Source organism: Myxocyprinus asiaticus, chromosome 2 (assembly GCF_019703515.2).
Source record: "Myxocyprinus asiaticus isolate MX2 ecotype Aquarium Trade chromosome 2, UBuf_Myxa_2, whole genome shotgun sequence".
In the NCBI taxonomy this organism is placed as follows: Eukaryota; Metazoa; Chordata; class Actinopteri; order Cypriniformes; family Catostomidae; genus Myxocyprinus; species Myxocyprinus asiaticus.
This window is the reverse complement of record NC_059345.1, coordinates 11188811-11212719: the sequence shown is the minus strand read 5'-3', so window position 1 is coordinate 11212719 and position 23909 is coordinate 11188811. Positions and strand designations below refer to the sequence as shown.

Genomic DNA, 23909 nt, shown 5'->3' with positions numbered 1-23909 from the left:
AAACATTATCCCGCCCTCCGTCCCCTGACGTAATCGATTCCTGCGTAGAGACCAGCAAGCTTTTGGGGTCGGTGTCAAACCAGTTTTGGCCACGTAACGGCCTTTTCTGCAGTGGAAATGCGCGAAACAGTTTGAGAATTCGCACTGGGCTAGGAACCCGCACCCAAACCATGCCGGTGGAAAAGGGCTATGAGGAACACTTTGTTTACAGTTACTATATGTCATATGTCCTTTGATACTGTAGTTGTACAGTTAGCAACATGACCTGTACATCTCCAGCTGAAACGCAGTGTGTTTTAAGTAGCTGACTTTGAGAAATAGAGCTAGCACTATAGTAGAATTGTAGGTTCAATTTTCATTTTCTCACAAACCCATCCATGTTCTCGTTAGATCATCAGAACAAGTCATGTGTTTTCAGCTAATATAAAGAATAAGGCATCATTGAACGCTCTAAGTACATCTGAATGTCTCTCGATTGATCGTGTCTGTCTCCTGTCTGCACGCCCTGAGACATACACAGCATTTTACTGTCTCGTACCAATAATTAGCAACACTGTCTCATACCAAAATGAAGGGGTAGTTATTGGAAGCATGCTAGAGAATGCAGGGGGTAGGAGGATCCGTGCAGGTCCCAAACTCCCCTTCCAAACTTCCAGATGGCACCATGCTGCCGCAGATGTCTAGGGACAGTTGGAACAGCTGTTTGCGTCACCCCCATAGCTGCACACAGCTGTCGCCTCCTGCAGGCAGAGTTATTGTACTACGGGGGCTGGATGCAGCTTGGCGCTCCAGGGCCTGTATTCATAAAAACAACAGAAGGCTAAGCTGTTAATTAGCTCTTCATGGTGGAAGGCGACGTCTAGCAATTTAATAAAGTTTTTCAACCCTCTTTCTTTTACCAAACCCTGGATTAAACACAATTTCCTGCTTGATCTATGAGTCACTTACTTGAAGAGGAGGCTTGGCTTGTTGTGAGTTTATCTTTTGTTAAAGGGGTAAATGATGACAGACTTTTCATTTTTGGGGTGCACAATGGAGCATTTTAATTTTATGCCTATTCTTATTCAAATATATCTTAGGAGAAGTGGTACTGTAGCAAGGTGAAGCCACAGGGCCTGGTAAGGCCTTGGTGGGCTTTGGCAGAAGACTGGGTATTGATGTCCTCCATCCTGAGTTCCTGTTCTCCTTTCCTTCTCTCTCCTTTGCTTACCCAGACTGATTTGTCCAATGAATTATGTGGACACATTGATCATCTGATTGAGAACCATTGTTTAGGAGCACAGGGGCATTACTGGAGGAAGGATTACCCCATGCTTGTTTTGCGCCAGAGTATGCGAGAGGGTATTATTTAACTGCTTGTCACTACACCCTCCCTCTAACTGCTAAAGCTTTTACTTGAACACACAAAGAAACGTACACAAACGAGCATACGCATAATCAACAAGCCAAATGACTGCAGGCATTGATTGCCTTCTTTCTACAATTATGTTCCTATTGTTTACTTTCTAGCTGCTTATTTATTCCAAAGGAATTCAATAATTATTGCTTTTTTTAGTGTTAAAGTGCACTGGAGTGGTATAAGCTGCTGGGGTGGATTGTTTGTAGGGCTCTTTGCTCTCTTTTTCACTCTCGTTCCTTTTTTCAAAGCACATAATACAGTAATCCATCCCAAACCATCTTTATGACAGAGATCTGAATCAAAGATAGCACAAGCATTTGACCAAACTTGTTTGAGTCTCCATTTCACACAATGGCTGTCATGACTTGGTAGGGAACTCCTGGAAAATAAAAATCACAAATGAGATCTCTTTTTAGTGTCTCAGTTGTTTATCCTAGACAGAAATTAGATCAAATTGACATTGAATGGAGACTTCGCTTAAGTCTCCTGCTTCTCAGATTTTTCTCCTGGGAAAAGACTCTAATTTTCCACATCGTTTCTAGAGTTTCAGAAGAGATCTCAACAATGTCACAAACTGGGCTCAGATTTACCATGATACCAATGTAAATCAGATATTTCAATTGGACATCTCTCATCAAATTCTTCTAAAACCAAATGATCTGAGCTATGCTATCCACATTAATTTTTATGGCTTTATACTTTTTTATTTCTATTACAAGGTTGATAGTTGATATCTAAAAACTCCAGTTATTAACTTGAGCTATGAAAGAGCAACATCTGAGCAATACAATTTTCTACTGGGAAGTGATAGAATAGCTTATTCCAGAGTTATCTTAAAGACGCATAGAGAGGGAGAGTGAAAGAGGTGCAGGAAGTGGTAGGTATGCAGTTAAGGGGTGGGTACGTGCTCTCTCTCCAGCCACTGCACATCGTCTGGGCATGTCGTCGCTTGCAGTGGCTAATTTGAACCAGCCGTTGAACTTGGCATCCAGTGCAGCTTCTGTGGTCGCGGTTCTGCTATTCCATCCACTACTGTAGCAAAGTGAGAAACAAGATGAAGAAAAAGAAATGAGTGAATGTTTGTCCTCTGTTTTACCTCCTTCACTCATTTCTCTTTTACTGTACTGCAGCTTATTAACTAATAAAACACTCATATATACAGTTTCATGCAAAAGTTTGGGCACCCCTGATCAAAATTTCTGTTGCTGTGAATAGCTAAGCGAGCAAAAGATGGCCTGATTTCCAAAAGGCTTAAAGATGACACATTTCTTTAATATTTTAAGCAATTTTACTTTTTTATATTCATCTTTTACAGTTTCAAAATAACAAAAAAGGAAAAGGGCCCGAAGCAAAAGTTTGGGCACCCTGCATGGTCAGTACTTAGTAACACCCCCTGGCAAGTATCACAGCATGTAAAAGCTTTTTGTAGCCAGCTAAGTGTCTTTCAATTTTTGTTTGGGGGATTTTCGCCCATTCTTCCTTGCAAAAGGCTTCTAGTTCTGTGAGACTCTTGGGCCGTCTTGCATGCACTTCTCTTTTGAGGTCTATCCACAGATTTTCGATGATGTTTAGGTCGGGGGACTGTGAGGGCCATGGCAAAACCTTCAGCTTGCGCCTCTTGAGGTAGTCCATTGTGGATTTTGAGGTGTGTTTAGGATCATTATACTGTTGTAGAAACAATCCTCTTTTCATCTTCAGCTTTTTTACAGATGGTGTGATGTTTGCTTCCAGAATTTGCTGGTATTTAATTTAATCCATTCTTTGCTCTACCAGTGAAATGTTCCCTGTGCCACTGGCATCCAGACAAGCCCAAAGCATGATCGATCCACCCCAGTGCTTAACAGTTGAAGAGGTGTTCTTTTCATGAAATTCTGCACCCTTTTTTCTCCAAACATACCTTAACTCATTGCGGCCAAAAAGTTAGATTTTTACTTCATCAGTCCGCAGGACTTGTTTCCAAAATGCATCAGGCTTGTTTAGATGTTCATTTGCAAACTTCTGACGCTGAAAGTTGTGGTGAGGACGCAGGAAAGGTTTTCTTCTCATGACTCTTCCATGAAGGTCATAATTGTGTAGGTGTCGCTGCACAGTAGAACAGTGCACCACTACTCCAGGGTCTGCTAAATCTTCCTTAAGGTCTTTTGCAGTCAAACAGGGGTTTTTATTTGCCTTTCTAGCAATCCTACGAGGAGTTCTCTCTGAAAGTTTTCTTGGCCTTCCAGACCTCAACTTGAACTCCACCATTCCTGTTAACTGCCATTTCTTAATTACATTATGAACTGAGGAAACGGCTACCTGAAAACGCTTTGCTATCTTCTTATAGCCATCTGCTTTGTGGGCATCAGTTAATTTAATTTTCAGCTGCTTAGAGGAGCCCGTGGCTGCTGATTGTTGGGACAAGATTTGAGGAGTCAGAGTATGTATAAAGCTTTGAAATTTGCATCACCTGGCCTTTCCAGATGATGATTGTGAACAAGCCATAGCCCTAACAAGCTAATTAAGGTCTGAGACCTTGGTAAAAGTTATCTGAGAGCTCAAATCTCTTGGGGTGCTCAAACTTTTGCATGGTGCTCCTTTCCCTTTTTTCACACTAAAATTGTACAAAATAAAAATAATACACTAATATTGCTTAAAATGTTGAAAAGAATATTTCATCTTTAATTTTATGCCTTTTGGAGATCAGTTCATCTTCTATATAATATATATATATATATGCTACACACACAGTTATGTCCCGAAAGTAGATGTACCCACCCAAACACAGAGACACACAAAAACAGAGATATGACAAAGGGTGCAGTCAAAGGCTTCCAGTCTTGGATCTGCTTGGGCTTTTCTGCCCATTAGGCAAATCCCTTTGTCTCCTCTCAGGATGCAGAGCAGTGATCTCATTGGCTATTATTTAACCAATGACATCATTGGGCCAGTTGCAAAAGTGTCAGAGCACTTGATGGTATCCATCAGGATGACATATGGCTGAAGCTAGTCTAGCATGCTGCCCTAAAGGCACCATGTTGACCCTATGGCATCATGATATCAATGGATATGTAATGTGGCTGTTACTTGAAGTGTACGGCCAGTGATTTTTAGTATTGTGACTTGGAATGCTCTGCTTGAGTTTCAGCACCAGACCTGTCATTTTCCTGTCTCTGGTATTAGGATTAGACTATGTGTGTGTGTTTGAGTGGATTTCACCAGGCCTCGCCACTAAGTGGCGAGAATCATTGGGATAATTACAAAGCAATATACATTTAGACACTCTCTGGCTTGCTCACAGTGGGAATTCGTCAGCTCTGGGAGAAATTGATAGCTATTTAGCCACTGGATAGTCATCTGTTTTAATGCATTAATTTTGTATTAAGAGCACTGGCAAATTTAATAGTAGAAATAGGGGTTGGAGAAAAAAGGGCATTTTGTCTGTGTGTAGCGGTGCTCACACCACTCACATGTCTGTGACTTTGAGATAGAAACATACTCTATGCAAGTAGACAAATGCCTGCGAATGATTGGCCTACACTTTGCAAGTGAGTGGTAAGGTTGTACGTAACTTACATTCTTGTGTTTTTGTTTCGGAAACAAGGAACGATTGAGTCTACCTTCAAATGTGTGTACCATGAAACCAGATGTATTGTTATTCGGGTAGCTTAAATTAATTTGCTCAGCAAGATTGTCTTCCAACACTTGCTCCACCGTGACCGTAGTAGATCTGAAAGAGAAAACTGACCATAGAACAACCGTTTATACGAATAGCTGTTATAGCGCCACTTGCGGCAATGCTGAGAATGCAACATGCACTGGCATTGTTTAAATTTGCGAATCGTGTAACAATGTTTAAAACGAGCTTATGCAGACCATAGCGCATATATATATATATTTATTTATTTAGAGTATGTTTCCATCCTTAAAGCTTCCACGGCTTATCTGTGGGCCTGGGAATTTAAATTCGAGGTTTTCACATTTGGTTGAGTGCAATTGGCCTGCCATATATATTCGGCTCTCTAGTAGTTGAAGTGGCGATGGGAGTGAAAGGTGTGTGTTTATTCAGCCCACATAAGTGGATGCTTCTATAGATCATGCACAGGAGCAGGTAGGTGTTGGAAGTGATAGCTGTGCACAATGGGCACAAAACAGATAGAGAAGCTTGTTGAGTTGCAGCAGGGTGGATGAGGTGGACAACCCTTTGCTTTTTCCTCACCTACGTGAGTAAGTCAGAAGACTGATTCATCCTCCACTTGGGTCGTTGTGTGTAAGATTTTTAAATTAGTTTTTAGATCAGTATTTTTTACTTGTGCTTTTAATTTAGCTAGATTTCATTAGTTTTCACTGACTTTATTATTTAATTAGTTTTATTTTGTAAATTAATTGTTCTATTTATTTTTGTAGTTTTATTAGGGCTGTCGATTTAATGCATTAATTCAGTGCTATTAATTTAAAAAAAATAAAATAAAAAAAATTTAATGCAATTAATCATGTCGTTAGACCTTAAGGAATATTCCTACCTTCTGAACAATTCAAGCTTGAAGTACCACCTGTTTTCAGCAGGGGGCAGTAAACGAAACTTCAGCTGCATCGGAAATGTGCGGCTGTACAGACAACAAACCACACTCAGGCTTGCTTGATACTAGCAATGTCACAAGATGAGTGCATTCTTAAAGCCACTTTTTAAAATTGTTTTATCAATGCTTGCCTGCCGCAATAATGTAATACATTTTAATGATCTAAATTATTATATTTAAAATATATATTTATAATTATTTTATTATTACTATAATTATTTAATAATTTTATATTGAATTTCTCAGCAAATATTTATAAACATGATTAATTGTGATTAATTAATCAGCATATTATGTAATTCATTTGATTAAAATTTTTAATCGATTGTCAGCCCTAGTTCGTATTTTTTTTAATACATTTATTTATTTATTGTATATTTCTTTTTTTTTTTTTTTGTATTATTTAGTTTTAGTATGGTTTAGTTTTAGGGCCGCTGAAGTGAATGCATTCATTGATATAATTAAAATTTTTGGGTAAAAATTTTTAATTTCCCATGGCTGTCTAGAGGCCTACAAGCCCTCAGTCCAGCCTCTCTCAGGCTACTGCGGACAGTCTGAGCACTGTAACTCAGGCAGTTGTTGTTGCCATCCTGTACTTGTCCCGCAGTGTGATATTCGGATGTACCGATCCTGTGCAGGTGTTGTTACATGTTGTCTGCCACTGCGAGGATGATCAGCTGTCCTTTCTGTCTCCCTGTATCGCTGTTTTAGGCGTCTCACAGTACGGACATTGCAATTTATTGCCTTGGCCACATCTGCAGTCCTCATGCCTCCATGCAGCATGCCTAAGGCACGTTCACGTAGATGAGCAGGGACCCTGGGCATCTATCTTTAGGTGTTTAGGTGTTTGTAGGTGTAGTCAGTAGAAAGGTCTCTTTAGTGTCCTAAGTTTTTATAACTGTGACCTTAATTGCCTACCGTCTGTAAGCTGTTAGTGTCTTAACGACCGTTCCACTGGTGCATGTTCATTAATTGTTAATGGTTCATTGAACAAGTATGGAAAACATTGTTTAAACCCTTTACAATAAAGATCTGTAAAGTTATTTGGATTTTTACAAAATTATCTTTCAAATACAATGTCCTGAAAAAGAGTTTATTAAGGGCTTTAAAATTATTGTTCAGTGTTAGTTCATGTTAACAAATGTAGCATAACTAATGTTATGTAAAGTTTTACCAGTTTCATTTTTAATTGAGTTGCAAAATGTTTTTTAGTTTTCTTTTTAGTTTTCATAAACCATAATAACACTGGTGTGAGGGAGAGAAAGGAATCAAAACTTCTATCCTGTAAAGATGGGCCACACTTGCTGCCCACATACATGCACACAGACACTTTGGCCCACTCAGGTTTCACTCCACTGTGCTTCCCCACAGCTCATGTGCTTTCTTGTATGTCTGCCATTAACTTCTAGCCAATTAAATGGATTTTGAGTAGTAATGTAAGCCATGCTGACTCTGTGGCCTTCTCTGGCTCCAGGGGCCTGAATACGGCTGCTCGGGGGCCCCTGCGGAGGGGAGACTTCTCAACAGCACCCAGGCTGGTCCCTCCCTGCCCAGCGAACATGACTTTTTCATTAAGCCGCTGAATTCCTGCACTTCAGTTGAAGGTGATTTATTAGCATGGAGCTTCATCTCAGGATCATAGAAAACAGATACGCCGCACACAATCACGCTCTCATGTGTTATTGTGTTTCACGTTCAGACCCAGAGGTGTGTGTGCACGGATGTGCAGTATGTGTATGTGTTTAGTCTTGGTTGGGAGATTGGGTGTAGACAGCATCTCAAGGGTCCCTCGTGTGGATGGTTTCAGATGGAATTGTGTGGGTATGTCTGTTAGTGCATATATGAGAGACAAAGTGAGGACTGCTCCATGGACATGTCTAATGGACTTGTTGGACTCTCTTGTGTCATGTTGGATAGCCCTCTGGGATTTTACACCCATATGTGTCAGATCTGGAGAGCAATATATGTATCTCCGCTATATGGAGATTCATAAATAACATCTCTTATAGTAAGTGATTTGGAGAGTCTTGAGCCCTTCAACTTAGCATCAGGCACTCAATTCAGTAGCTTGATACCCTTACAAAACAGCACGTTGGCAATAACATGTTTTTTGAACATTGCCCTAATGTTCATACCATTATATTCTTTAAAGTACTTAGAGTATGGTAATCGTACAGTACCATGGTAAACAGTGGCCCCAATAAGCTTTTGACAGTTAAATTACATGTAAAATGGCAAAATATTATTGTGTTCGAAAAAGTGTTATTTATAAATAAATTATTCTAGAGCATTTCTCAGAACTAGATTTAGTTTTCGGCGCTATTTTTGCAATGACTTAAGTAACTTGGGTCAAGGTGATTTTTAGAGGATGTATGAAGTCCGTTCCCCTCAAGTTGACACAGGTGTCCTTGCAGAGTAACCATAAGTGTTTCACTAACGTTTGACAACCACAAAGTGTCCGAATACTTTTGTCTTGGTTTTGAGCAATATATCTATTGTTTTTTATTTGAAACCCAACAAACTTATTTTAAATGTTTTTATTAAAGTGTGTTTGCTATCTTCCTTTAAAATAAATGCCACTTGCTTTTGATATTTTGTAATGCAATGCAGTGACATCCACACATTTTCATTTGTGGCCTGAGTGTCCAAATACTTTTTGCGACCACTGTGTATCAAAGTGCAGTGGTATTACTATCTGATACAATCACTGAACCGTTATACAGTGTATGGCTGACGTCTTCAGCATCAAGTATGTGATAAAAGGCTTCAGTTTGTGCAAAGCAGCTCAGGTTTGAAGTGATATCGCTCTTTTCTGGGCCCAACCAAATAAGGTTCGCCCGTGTAAATTTTGACCCTTTTATGGGCGCTGTAAAACTCCCCACATTTTTTTAGGCTCCGGAAAAGATCTTTGAAGTTTATTTCAGGTGTATTTTTTTTTGTTGCACTTATTTTCACAGAAGATGGCAGAAGATGTGCATTTCATTTAGTATATTCTTACCCTCTTGCAACAAAAGACAAAAACAATTCGATCTTGTAGCACTAACCAGATTGATTCAGTGTTTCAAAAAAGCAAATCTGTGAAACATCAGTGTACCTGAGCACTGATATTGCCACATGTGTTAGGGAGGGTGAGGTGGAGAACCACAGCTCACAGCCCAAAACATCCAGCAGCACCTACTCAATGACATCATACCCCCACTTCAAACAGGAGAGGGAGAGAAGAAGAGGGAGAGAGAGCACATGAGAAGGCAGAGCTTTTTACGATCACCTAATAACTCCATTACATGGAGCTGAGGGGCACACACGAAAAGCAAAATCCCATTCCTGGAAGTCAGTGGCCCTAATGCACATCTTAGGTATACCAGGGTGACATATGATACCAGCACCACAATTGCTTTTGAAAAAAAAAAAAAAAACTGTTATAGCAATGTTACGATATTACCCGAAAATTAAGTATTACCAGAGAAGGAGAACATTTCAGGGAACATAATATTTTTTTCCCCCTCTCTCACTGTTGTCAACACCTGATGGCCTTAATTGGGTTAAAAATCTAATGTTACTCGGGCTTTGTGCATCCGAAGCCGATGGAAACGCATCTCGTCTCTGTGCTGCAGGGCAAAGCCAACTCAGCCGCGTCTTAATGAATCAATTTGTTTTCCCCGACCTTTGTCAGGGTTTGGGGGTGGTCTGTGCAGGAGATTAAGAGCTTCTCCACAAGAGAGAAAATGCATGTTTTGCCAGGCAAAAAGTGGATGGATATTTTTACAGATTTGCATCATCTCTTTCGTGGCGCAGTTTTTTAAAGACTCATGAAACAAGCAAGGTAAACAACAAATACAAGGTAATCAGACCAAGGAAATTTACTGCTGTTTGATCGCATTATCAAAGTCTTCTTTATTTATAGCAGGAGTTTTTAATGCCAAGGACCCTTAAATTTGCTCCTTAAAAGCAGCTATATGTTTTCACGTATAATGACCCATTAGTAGTATGAGAGAAAAGAGTGATTATTATAAATACATTTTGTTTGCGAAATTAAATGATTGACTTTGTCATTGTACTAAGTTGAAGGAAATTATTAAAATACTATCTGCAAAATATTTACTTTTATACACCAATCAGCCACAACATTAAACCACCTGCCTAATATTGTGTAGGTCCCCCTCGTGCTGCCAAAACAGCGCCAACCCGCATCTCAGAGCAGCATTCTGAGATGCTATTCTTCTCACCACAATTGTACAGAGCAGTTATCTGAGTTACTGTAGACCGTAGACCGTAGTTCGAACCAGTCTGGCCATTCTCTGTTGACCTCTCTCATCAACAAGGCATTTCTGTCCACAGAACTGCTGCTCACTGTAAGTTTTTTTGTTTTTGGCACCATTCTAAATAAATTCTAGAGACTGCTGTGTGTGAAAATCAGTTACAGAAATACTCAAACCAGCCCATCTGGCACCAACAATCATGCCACGGCCAAATCACTGAGATAAACTTTTTTTCCCCATTCTGATGGTTGATGTGAACGTTAAATGAAGCTCCTGACCCGTATTTACATGATTTTATGCACTGCACTGCTGCCACACGATTGGCTAATTAGATAATCGCACAGATGATTGTTGATGCCAGATGGGCTGGTTTGAGTATTTCTGTAACTGCTGATCTAGAGAGGTCAACAGAGAATGGCCAGACTGGTTCCAACTGACAAAGTCTACGGTAACTCAGATAACCGAACTGTACAATTGTGGTGAGAAGAATATCATCTCAGAATGTTATTCTGAGATGTGGGTTGGCGCTGTTTTGACGGCACGATGGGGACCTACACAATATTAGGCAGGTGTTTTTAATGTTGTGGCTGTTTTAATGAATATATATTTATGATTACACAAAATATAATCATAAATATATTAACTTTACACTTTGTCACATATAAATTGCAAGAAATTGGTTGGTCATCATTTATTTTTATTTAAATATGTATGGTAAACTTTTTTTTTTTTTTTTTTTTTGCAGATGGTTAACTAGACACATTTACCAGTTTAAAACTTTTTAATAGGATCATATGGGCAGATTGAGTTTATATCAAACTTTATTGGCAAGATAAGCTTGAGTGTACATTAACAATGCATTATTAGACACTATACATCTAGACATAAAACAATTTGAATGCTTAAGTTTAATTTGCTGAAGTTTAAAATGTCGAAACTATTATTTTCGCTGGCTGCTGTTCAGTCTCTTTCACGCACACGCTGGGTCTCTCATGTGGTTTTGCTTTTGACACCGGTTCAGATGACAGATATGACAGTTTGCCCATATCTCTCCCACACTTGGCTCACCACTTGTGGGTGAAGTCCGTTCCTGTGTTTATTATGCTGGGACATGCATTGCAATTAATAAAGCGTGCAATGCTCCTCACAATCAGTTTCTGTGCTAGGATGTGCAGTCAAGTCGAGCATGTACCTCTTGGAAATGTAAATATGCAAATTATAGCCTCAGGAAGTGGGTAAAAACATTATTGAAGTGAAAAAAACTAAACAAATACCGCATCAATTGCATTAAACAGTCAACTAATAATTGCAAAACAATTAACACGCTAAATTTTCCAACCCTGTATACCTTAAAAACCTGTCAATTATAGTATAGTTTGTTGTATCCCACTCTCTTTGGAGCAAGATTTGACTCACTGGTGATCAATATTTTGTGTCCCATGAATGAAACAGGCAGATGTTTGGAGTTTCCTTTTCAGAGACGAAAGACTGCTCTTGATTGAAAAGGATCAATATAGTTTCCTTTGCTGTTTGTCCCTGCTTTAGCTCTTCCTGTTGAGGCTGACATGCATCTCTCATCTACCTCACTAGAGACGTTAAAGTCCCTCCTCTGTCCTGTTTGCACTGAGATGCGTACGCTCATGCTAAAGTCCAGAGACCAATGTAGTGTTGATGAAAGACGTTCACTTTTTTGTTAAACAACAGAGTCCTGATTGGTAATTGATTCATTCATTTGTACATGCCGTAAGGTATTCCGTTTGTTAAAAACCCCACGCTAAAGGCTAATTTCCACTTACTGGGCGAACAGGATTCTTTTAGTTTGGCTAAAAATTGACACATGCACTGATGTTTTTGTTCTGCTGAGGTTTTTGTGTGGTAATAGGCCTATTTCTCCAGTTTGCGCACATCCCTGAAATTCCTTAGGAAAACTTGGCTAGTCGAAGGGCATTGGTTAAAAATAATCATTGATGTGGTTTGGAGCGTGATGTTTTTATTTTCTTTAAACGAATAAATTATTAAACAATGCCGCACATATTATAAATGTAGGCTTTGTTTGCCTAGGATGTTTGTTTTTTTCCATTCGGGACAAGAAAGTTTGACTTTTTCAGTTGTATAAATTAGGTTTAAACTCTCCTGTTTAGTCGTTGATGATTGCTTAAAATGAATCATGGATGTGGTTTGGACATGACGTTATTTATGTTTCTCAATTAACATTTTAAAATGTTGCTGCATGTAGTATACACAGGCTCCATTCGTCTAGGATGCTTGGTTCGTTCAAGCGGAAAAATTGGCTTTTTCCATAGTGTCAGATTAGGTCTAACTCCCTTTGTTTTCTCTGTCTCTAAAGCATCTACAACAGCACGAGATTGCGGTGGAAGGTGAGTCGTGCTACTACCACTGTGTCCTGTGTAACTACTCCACCAAAGCCAAGCTCAACCTCATCCAACACGTCCGTTCCATGAAGCACCAGCGCAGTGAGAGCCTGAGGAAGCTCCAGCGCCTGCAGAAGGGCCTGCCTGAGGAAGAGGAGGAGTTAAGCGCCATCTTCACTATCCGCAAGTGTCCGTCTGCCGACACGGGTAAGAATTAAACCAATAAAAGTTAATTGGGATGGATTCTACTTTAGCGCTATGTTTGTATGCTCTCGTAGTTTTGGCATTCCCCTATTTTGAAACAGAATGCAACATTTCTACTCCATTTATAATTTAGACTTCATAATAGATAGACAGGGAATGTTTATTGTAGCACCGTTGGCAGATAAGGTTACTAATACAACAGATTTCTAGGGTGTCATCATCTTCACCTGGTTCTTGGGACTTGGTCACGTGGCAGCTGCCGCAATAGAGACAGATTTACATATAGCAGTGATTTCTTAATTTCCATATTTAAAGAGATAATTCACCCAAAAATGAAAATTCTGTCTTTTTCTAAACCTAATGTTGTTCCAAACCCATATGATCTTTCTCCATCGGACACAAAAGATGTTAGGCAGAATGTTAGTCTCAGTCACTATTCACTTTCATAGACCACGTTTACTTGCACTTAAGAAAATGGTTTATTCCAGGGTTTTTTCAGAAAGTAGCATTCTGAAACGTCATGTAAACAAGAACGGCAATTTGCTTATGCGCATAAGCACGTTTTTGTAGGTTTTTGAAGAGTGCGCATGTGCGTGAACAGACCAGATAACAAACGTCATAGCATGGAGCCCAACAACAAGTCAACAAAGTGGAGAGAATTCAACATTTTTGGGAGTACAGTGGGAAAAGCACATACACTAAAAACTATACCCATTTATACACACCAGTGTAAAATATCGACTGTCCTTCACATTTGCTTACATGCGCTCCTATGTTGGGGGAATCCCAGAGTTTTACATAAGCGGGAAACCCCACTGTTGCTGCACAATTCCGCTTCAGGTCATAATAGAAAATTAAGGAAACAAACAACGCAACAACTCTGGAATATCTGAAAATGAAGTGAAACAACAGAGAATAAAATGGCGAAGTCTTCCTTGGATGCCATGTTTGTTATTTACACGTGTTGCGGGGAAATTACTTTGCTATGGAGAAAGCTGCTTATTGACCGAGCCGCATGCATACAGCAGTAAAAAGTACGCAGCTTACACAGTGCATGTAAACGGGAACACCACTTACTCGCAATAAGCTGCTTTCTGGTGTCCATTTAAACATAGTCGTTGTATGAAAAAAGGATGCAGTTAAACATGTTTGGAACAACATAAGGGTCAGAAAATGATGACAAAATTTTTATTTTTGGGTGAACAATCCCTTTAAATAAGGGAGATTTCCAAAATGTGTAGTGCTGTGGTCCACCAGGACTGGAATTGGGAACCACTGCCATAGGTTCTCTGCACTCACGGCGAGAACACAAAGTTCCTCTTATTTTTCAGGTTTGGACACAGCTTTTGACATAGTGCAGAACATATTCAGTGCCACAGCGGTGTATGTGACATCAAAGCACCCGGTAAAGTGCGAGCCGGGGTTCTGTGCTCCATTGAGCACTGATAAGGCGAGAGGATATCCTGATGACTATACCGGTCTGGCACAGCACATTCATTAATACGAGTACAGTCCCTGTCCTCTGTCGCTATTAAACAATCACAGATGCCATTAAGCTCTGAACGGCTTGGGGAGGGGGTGGCGAAAACAAAAGGCGGGGGATGAGGCCTTCGTCAGGCAATGCATTAGTTAGCCATTAAGACGACAGAGTCGAAGTCAATTAACACACTGTTTCAGCATGGATTTGGTTTTCTTATCATTTTGACTCTTACGCCCTGACAAAAGAGGTCAGTTGTGCGTCGCAATCCCCTCCCTCCCGTGAGCCAAGTGGTCCGGCCAGCTCTTAGCGTTGTGTTGTGGGGAAGAGAGAATGAGAGAGAGCGAAAGATAGGCGGGGGGAGTTGGCCTCTAAAGACGCTTTGTTCCGAGGAGGCAGGGATAATGAAGCCAGCGGCCGGGAAATTGCGCAAAAGGCAGTCACAGATCTGAGGAGAATCATTAGAGAACGTATTTAGCTGAGCAATTAAGGACAATTAAGCTTTCTGCTCGCTGCACTCCAAATATGTTAATGACTATAGTACAGTGGACAAGTGAACATGTGAATGCAATAGCAAGGCCCACTTAGGCTAAAAGGGTGTGGGGGTGGGGGGGTTGGGGCATGCAGGAGATTTAGAGTTTGTTTCTGGGTAGGGGGAGGTAAAGAGTTCACAAACAAGTCTGGTTTGCTGTCTCGCGTGTGCGCTCTTTTTTTGGTTGATGTAGCATTTATTTATATTTTTTCTTGGCTAACCTTTGATGTGCGTTAATGGATTCCCTTGTTTGTGAGGCTGGTTGAAGGTTAGGTAATGACTCCTGCTGTAGGGATGTGTGGGCTGAGCGGCATGCAGTCGCCACATACACACACATTTGCAACCCTCTGCCTATTTCAGTTGTTTTATTCAGCTGACACTTTTGAAAAGATTTTCAAAAAAATCAAAGAGAGTTTATATTAAAAAAGAGATTTTAAAAACCTTGTATAAGTTTTAGTAATCAGTGTTGGGTGTAATCAAGTTCCTTTTTTTAAACAAAAAAGTAGTGTAACCCATTACATTTGCATTACAAGTTCTTATAATCAGATTAGTATCTGACTTTCAATTAAGCTATTAAGCACATTAATTGGATTACACATTTCTAAAATAATATTATTTATGAACAGTACATTTAAAACATAAATTATGAAGGGCGTGCGCCCCCTAACGAGTCATTGTAATGGAGAAACACATGGTTCTGTGTGTATGATTTGTGTGTGACAGTGAACAAGGAGGAAATATAAATATTATTTTGAATTAATTGAGTGCCAAAACAAACTTTTCTGTGAAATGTGATTTAGAAAGTAACTTAAAAGTAATTAGTAATGTGATTAATTTTTCGATGAAGTAATCTATAGTCAGTAATCGGATTACAATTTTAGCAGAAGAGTAATTAGTAGTAGTTTGTAGAGGATTACTTTGAGTAACGTGCCCAAAACTGTTAATAACTTCATTTTTCATACATTTTAACCTGTTTTTTGCAATGAAAATAGCCATAGAAGCTGGCAGGGTGTTACATCACAAACAAACCAATGTTTTTTATTTTTGCATTTCAGTTGTACCACCTTTGTTAAATGAGCTCACAAACAACACATTATGTGTGTTGTATAACACTACTTTTCCCAAACTCTTCCAGAATGAGATGTTCTTTGTTGTGAGCAATGGCTGCATGCTTTGATGATGGCTGATTGCTATGCAGCCATGCAAGCTTTTTGATGTATTTGATTACTGTTTTTTCTACACTAGATATTATTGAATTTCTGTACCTTCAGGAAAGAATATGTAGGTGATTAAGGCTGAGGTTTAGCCCATTGCTGACTAGGAAGTGCTGATGAAGGACAAGGTGAGTGTAAATCGACCAGCAGCTCAAATGGGAACGAGCCAGCTTCTTATTATCAGCTATTGTTTCTTATGCAGACAGAATGAGTGAGAGAGCAAGTGGGGTCCCAGAATCTCTGTTGTTTGATAGCTGATACCTTCTAACTGATGTCAGCATCTGGCCTGTGAGCACTCTGTTAGGGCTTCAGAGAGGACCCGCTATCCTAATAGCCTCTGACGCTCTGTTTACCAAACAGAGCGGGCTGTAGTCAGAGCGTTGAACAGCTGATTGATTGCCCTACAGATGCAGGATCAAACTCAGGCTCCTGTTGGCCAAGCCAGGAGCCAACTAGTCTCAGTCTTTGCCACCGCCCACTGTCTATTCACTGACTGTCTGATGCATATTGCACACACAACTGGGAAGCACTTTCTTAATCTAGGAAACTTTAATCTGATAGGCTGGCTTTGCATAACTACCTATTGTATAGTAAGGCACTTGGTAGCATGTAAACTAGGTATCCGCGAAAAGAATTGTATATTCTGCTTTGTTTTCTTGGTTATGTCTGTGAAATAGTACTTTTTTGAATACTGTACAGTAACTCTAGGGCAGTGGTTCTTAACCCTATTCCTGCACATTTTGTATATTTCCCTTTTCTGACACACCCATTTCAGGTCTTGGTGTCTCCACTAATGAGCTGATGAGTTGAATCAGGTGTGTTTGATTAGGAAGATATCCAAAATGTGTAGTGTTGGGGGGCCTCCAGTAACAGGGCTGAGAACCACTGCTCTAGGGTATACTTTGTTTTTCCGTGTGCTGCTTGAAAAAGTAAAAAAGTATAATCTTTCTTCACATGTCAGTCAGAAAGCTCTTCATATCCAAGTGGCTGTTGTTTGCCCAGAATAAGTGATATGTACAGTAGATTAGACCTTTTGCCAAAATGTCTGGCTATGCAATACTAGGAGCTGAAGGGCCTGGGCTCACTGCTCAGCTTGTAAACAAGCAGGGGCAAGGTTTACTTTACCTTCAATCCAGTTTTTTAATTTTTTTTATACTGTATATGTGTATACATGTACTGTATATTATATACAGTTTTTTATTTATATATATATATATATATATTTAAAGGTCAGTTAAATTAAATGAGGTGTGTAATAAAGAATGTCGGCCTTCTTCACCCGCTCCCCCAGTCCAACTCCCTGCTTCAGCATCTTGATCGAATTACGCCGATAATGAACATACTACTTCATCAGTGAGTACGAAACATTGCTAATTCCTCACCCCCGTCCCCCACACATATGAACCCATCCTCCCCCAGACTACCTTTACTCTTCTTAATGTTTTGCCCCCCTTCAACCCCTCACCTGAGTGAAACCATTCCCTCCTGGTGTAATATTTAATTTCCTCCCCGCTAGCTCTTCTGAGGCACTGGGCTCTTTCTTGTGGTCGAGGCACAGTGGCAAAAGTGGTAGAGAGCTCCCCTACTTGTTAAAACAAAGCTGGCCCTGGATTTCTGGGTCAGCTAGGCAGTAATTCCCCTGGCTGCCTCTGTGCGGCTTGTAACTCTGTTGGTGTTAGGTGCTGGGCTACTTCCCTAACCAGTGCTGGGCTTTCCCACTCCCTATTTTTCCATGCCCAGAGTTTTCGACAATACTGCAAGGGTTCCAGACTATTGCAGACAATGTGGATATTAAGTTTAAGTTTGTAAGTCTAATTTGAAGTCTTTAAGTCTTATATGAACCTTGTTTCATTGCTTTTAATATTACTATTGCTTATACTTTTGAACAAACCTTAAGTAAACAATGTGTAACTAGTCCCACACCATTTGCGCTATAAATATAAACAAGGAATGTTTGGCTTCACCAAACCTTGTTTAAAATAGTTTAAATGTTTGAAGGTTATACAAGCCTTACAGTTAGACAGACACACAGACAAAGTCAGTCAGACAATGCATTACCAGTGTTGGGGAGTAGCTAACTACATGTAGCGTCGCTACTAACTTAACTAAATTTTTCAGTAGCTTGACAGTAGCTCAGCTGCTTTTAAAACAGAGTAGCTTTTCCAGTAGCAAACTACTTTTTCCAACAAGTAGCAGTGTAGCGTGACCAAACGCTACATCATGTTGGTCAGATTATAACTAATAGCCTTCCTTATTGCGTAGAAGCCAAACTTTTACTGGCAAAACGTCTGATGATCTGGCAGCATATTTCAGTCTGCTGATCAGAATAGTCCTCTTCTTCTTTTGTAATGGCAGATCACAAACAAAAATAGTGAATTACCGCCATCTACTGAGAGCTTATTACAGCTCACTTGGATAAGAAGAGATTGTCTGATGTTTGTAAAGTGAGCAACCACAGTTTGTTTATCTTTACAAAATGTACAGGGGCAGGTAAATCTGAAAATGATAAAAGAACACCATTTTATTCTTCTATGTAACAAAGAATGTTTCAGACACTTTGTTCTTAATAGATCACACAACAGCATATTTACCTTTACTATTTTAAATAAAATAATTCAAAGTTATTATTACCTTTTGAGGGATTTTGTTTCTGTTCTAAATATGTTTATTTCGCTTCTCATCATCTGTGCGTTATTGGGAGCAGCGAGTGAATTATTATTATAATATTTATTAATATACAGTATATATTATCATAATGATTACTATCATGCAGAACTATTTGATTTATCAATATCTTAGCATTTAATTAACTATTATTTTCATGTCAAATAAATAAAATGATTGGTAAAAGAAATCATTTATGGCATGTATTATTATGCAGCAATCTAGGATGACCACCGTCCACTTTTTTGGACCTGAACAAAGCGAACAAATAAATGTAGAGCAACCTGTATGTGACCTGTAAAGCTGGCACTTGCATGTCAATGGCAGAAAAGTCAGAAAATACAATGAGCATGAACCCAGGTGAGGGGAGAAACAAGGCCTTTATTACATATCATCCACACTATATATTATGTGAGAAGAACAAAAAATGCCAGCCCAAGGAGAGTTTATCATAAAAATTTGATCTTTAGGGAAGCAGGCTACACCTGGCCACAGCAGGACTGAAAAGTGTGAAGTATAATATAAAAATTATTTTTCACGGTTTTTATGTTTATTCCATTTGTTTTTATTTTATACTGTTGTATTTTATTGTATGGCCATTATTAACTGTATTAATGTTAATATTCATTAAATGAATTAAATACATTTAATATATTTAAACACATTAAATGTATTTCATTAATACATTAATTAATAAATGTCATTAGTGTACATTTGGTTATTAATATTATTGGTTTGATAGTAACATAAAAAGATATTGCCTTATTAAGTAGCTTCAATGTAGCTAGCTACTTTTTGATAGTAACTTGTAGTGTAGCTAACTACTTTTTCAAAAGAGTAGCTTGACTGTAGCTTAACTACTAAAAATGAGTAGCTTGTAGCTTGTCAAACTACAGTTTCAAAGTAGCTTCCCCAGCACTGTGCATTACTAAGTGGTTGCTAGGTTGTTCTGGCTGGTTGCAAGGCATTGCTATGGTGTTCAAGCTAGTTGTTAAAGGGGTCATGACATGCCTTTTTTATTATTTGGATATGTTCCTTGATGTTCACTTATAATATTAGTAATCGATTTAAATGTGATATATTTGTAAAAGGTGATCATTTGCCATCCTCATTCTGACCCTCTTTGAGAAAAACTTTGTGTTTTTGTGCTGCTTCTCCTTTAAGACTTGACAGTAAACACCCACTATTATGATTGGCTCTCTGCTCTTCACTAACCTGCTCTCTCTTCTTTCCATCTCACTGCTCATCGCTACAGGGCAGGCTACAGAAGTGATTAAAGGTAAAGTAGTCATTGATGTATTGTTGTGGAGGCGGTCAGATGCAAATGTCTACCACAGTGTGACATCACAATGTGGAAGAAGTACAGAACGAGTCATTTTGTCAGCTTGGTTTCAACAAATGTTTTGAAAGTTTTGAGTTCTGAAACTTACAGTATGTTTTTATAGTACAATGACAATATATACTGTATGTTAAAAGATCAAGGAAAATTTGAATCCTCATGTCATGACCCCTTTAATGTTAATATATAGATCAGTGCAAGTCTATGGCATAGTTGATTGTCTGTCACAAGTAAACTACAAATCCGATCAGTAAGAAAATACATAGCAACCTGAGTCAGAATAGTATGAAGGTCTGTGCAAAGTGAAAGCTCAGGAGGAGTTACAATTGATAATCTGGTATTGGTTTAGGAATTTTGGGCTTTGTCCAAGCCATCCATTATACCCTAGCATCGTGCTATTGGTGAGTACTGGATTATAAGAACTAGTCACTCTTTTTCAGAATGTGTAAAAATCTAGTTTCTATTCATCAGACTGACTAGTTATGTGTTGGGAGTCTAAAACCCATAATACTTTTCTGAACAATTTGTGTGGAATTTGCAAATTAAAAGAGCCCACAGTGGTGCACATTAACCAACAGATACAGCACTTTAATAGTTCCCAAATTAAGGCTGCACCACCAACCCTGAGGGAGGTCTATCGCATCTCTTTCTGGAACTGTCACTTTCCATTTTCTGGTCATTTGTTAACACTATCAATGAGAGGATTAAACAAAAAAAAAAAAAAAAAAAAGATCCATACCGCTAATTCAGAAAAAAGTGTGCCATAGCAGATGCTGTTGATGAAAACAATTGATTGTGGAAATATTGATTTGCTTTGTTTTCACTTCAGATCCATATGGTGTTTTGATATTTTTTTTTTCTCTCAGAACTAACCAAATTCAGGCTTGATTAAAGTAACCAATTACCCATGAGGACACGCTAGCTAAGCATTATTAGAGCCATAACAAACACAATATAGTAGGAAAATCTTATAGGATAATAATGCACACACACACTCTAAAACATTGAAGTTGTTTGTGTCAGGGCGCGAGTGCAGGTGGTGTGGGCTGTGCTTCTGATCCACATGTTTTTTGCCCTCTGATTCGCCCACAGAGTGCCAAGGTGGCAGAGTTTCCCATCCAATTAGAGCACCACATGGATAAAAGGCAGGCATTGTTTTAATTCCAGCCCCCACGTCGAAAATGTGCTGCTCAAGCATGCCGTTCTCTCACCCAGCTTCCATTTGTCTTTTTAACCCCTCATTTGACACCAAACAAAAGAGCTCTTTGCAAGAAGGGTTTCCCAAAACCTCACAGCAGAGACACCCAAGACAAAACACACTAACACATGCTTAAACACATGCGATCAGCTTCTACAGTGTGTGTGCGTGTGTGAGAGCTTGATATGTGGAAGAGACACTACAGCAGCAGATGACAGGTTTTATGAGTGATGTTCACCAGGGCATATAGCTGGATGACACATTGGGGTCTCTCATTTCAGAAGACTTAATGGACTGAAGTTTTTTTGAACACTACAGAGTGATAGATAGAGAAGAGAGTTAGAATAGAGGTAAGTGGGACTGAAGGATGGTTTGCTGTTTGATGGCTCTACAGGCCTTTGAGTGGCACTGCTCAGAGCAGATGGGAAGATTTGTGTGTGTATTTCCAGGAGAGAACAGGAAAGGCTGTTTTAGAGAGCGCACACTTTGAACTGGCACTGTGGATTTGCTCTTGATGTAAATCTTTTTGCAGTTGCAAATGGCAGCGTCGTGATTACTGGGCTATGACTTTCTGGAGGAAATCCCTGTCTGTAGACAGTGGGCTCCTCATGCCAACTGTAGCCCTCCCCCTTTAGGGGCCCAAGTGCCAGAAGAAAGCTGTTGTCATACCAGAGCACTAGAGACTCTAAACTAGTCTCATGTTGTTCCAAACCTAAATGACTTTTTCTTCCGTGGAACACAAAAGGAGAAAGGCAGAATGTTAGCCTCAGTCACCATTCATGCTTATTGCATCTTTTTTCCATACAGTGAAATGAAATGGTGACTGAGGCTAGCATTCTGACTAGCATATATTTGTGTGTTCAGTGGAAGAAATCATATGGGTTTGAAACAACATTTGAGTTGTGACGACTAGAGGTAGACCGATATATCGATTTTACTGATTAATCTGTGCCAATAGCTGATTTTTGGAACTATCGGTTATCTGCAAAATCTATGCCGATAGTTTCCTTTTTTCCTAATTTTTTTATTCCTCATCAGTTAACCTCATTTGATGAAATATATACATATAAACTCTTTATTTGGTGAATATATAGACAACTTGAGTAAATTGTGACATTTTTTTCATTTTTGGGTTAACTGTGTCTTTACTGCATATGTCCAGATTTTGTGTGTATGATTCGTAGATTGGTTGAAAAAATAAATAAATGCCGCCTGATGAAGGAATTGAAACCATTATATTACAAATGTCCCATTTTTAGTTTTTTCAACTGAACTCTTTCTACCAAGAAACAAGCATTGTTGTTACTAGATATTTGGTTTTTTCTAACGCTCATTTGAACTGGATTTAAATCATTAGACATGGCGATACAGTGCTTTGGAAGGCTGTCCAAAATTAGTGTCCTTACGAGGTGCCTTCATACACTAAAATGATGCCTGTGAAGTCATTGACTTGCAGCTGCCTTAGCTTTCAGACACAGCCTCCATTTGATCAGTGTGTTATCGCTGCCTGGAGCAGTACATGGGACCATAAAAGTGGATCCAGTTTGAAGCTGCCCCTTGATGCAATAAACAGGGTGTTCTGTGACAGTCACAAACCCAAAAGTTTACCCTGTCCCAAAAAGTGTGGTATCCTTATGCTTTCTTTACTATTTGCATGCTGCCTCATGAATAAAACTGGCTACTATGCAAAAATATTGCAAACACATTTCATGCACAGATTGACACATTATTAAAGCAAATGCTGGAAATCAGAATGGCTCTTGGACTGAGTTTAGGAAATGTCAAAAGAGGGTAAAGTCAAAGTGTTAAGTCTTATTTTTACTGGGCTAAAATGTCACCCTGAACTAAGAGGGATGTGGACATGTGTGTTTGTGTGTGTGCAGTATATTTGTGTCTGTTTCTTATTGACATGTTTGCATGAAGCATATAAAGCATTCTGCAGGGGAAGAGGCACAATGAAGGCTGGATTGGGGCCATCCAGGGCCTTATTTCTGAACCCGGGGCCCCGTACAGCCCTGCAGACAGAAGTCATGCCTGGAATGTCCTCTCCTTTTTACATGCTTTTTTAAAATGCAAAGTAAACCATCCCTGAAACAGGATATTATAGCCCCTAACCATGGCTCCCATGAGTAAAGACAGGGCAACTCATGCAACAAACATCAGTGAGGCTTCTTTTAATAAAGTGTGGTATAGCTGGGATGCTGCTGGAGATGAGAGGAAGCAAGTCGATTGGCAAGGGCCCCACCAAGGGCCTGAAGGGCCCGCTTGGCTCCTCTTGGACATCTGTCCCTTAATCTGCAGCTGAAGGGTATGGCCAAGCAGAGGAAATTGTTTTTAGTCCGCTGAGCATGCCACGAATTTCATAAATACATTACCTTTCATTTAGAAAAATATTAAAATGAAACTAGCCCTTTTATTAAAGGGCCTAAGTGATGGGTTTATGGATTTTCCACTCAGCGCATGTTGGGCAGGGCTCGTATGTCCCAGCCAAGCTCACTCAAGGAAGTCTTTTCTTTGCCGCTCTGTTTATAGACAGCCGCTGTATAAATTCCTTTCCTGGCTCATCCTGCTACTGCAAATTGAGCGCCATTGCTATTCTGGGATTGTCTGCAAATCGAAATGATTTGCGTGGCGACAACTTCTGCCATTTTACTGGCCAGGCCTGGATGGTTTCGACCACTGGCTGCCCTTACAG

At 39.5% G+C, this 23909-nt stretch overlaps 1 protein-coding gene across 2 annotated transcripts in view; it reads left to right on the top strand.

Annotated features, from left to right (window-relative positions):
* LOC127415626 (zinc finger homeobox protein 3-like) overlaps nucleotides 1-23909 on the top strand; it is a 204358-nt gene that overhangs the window by 104848 nt on the left and 75601 nt on the right. For both annotated transcript variants that reach the window (XM_051654395.1, XM_051654386.1), the window contains exon 4: nucleotides 12562-12793. In XM_051654395.1, the coding sequence (XP_051510355.1) occupies nucleotides 12562-12793 (232 nt within the window). The remainder of the gene's footprint in view (nucleotides 1-12561; nucleotides 12794-23909) is intronic.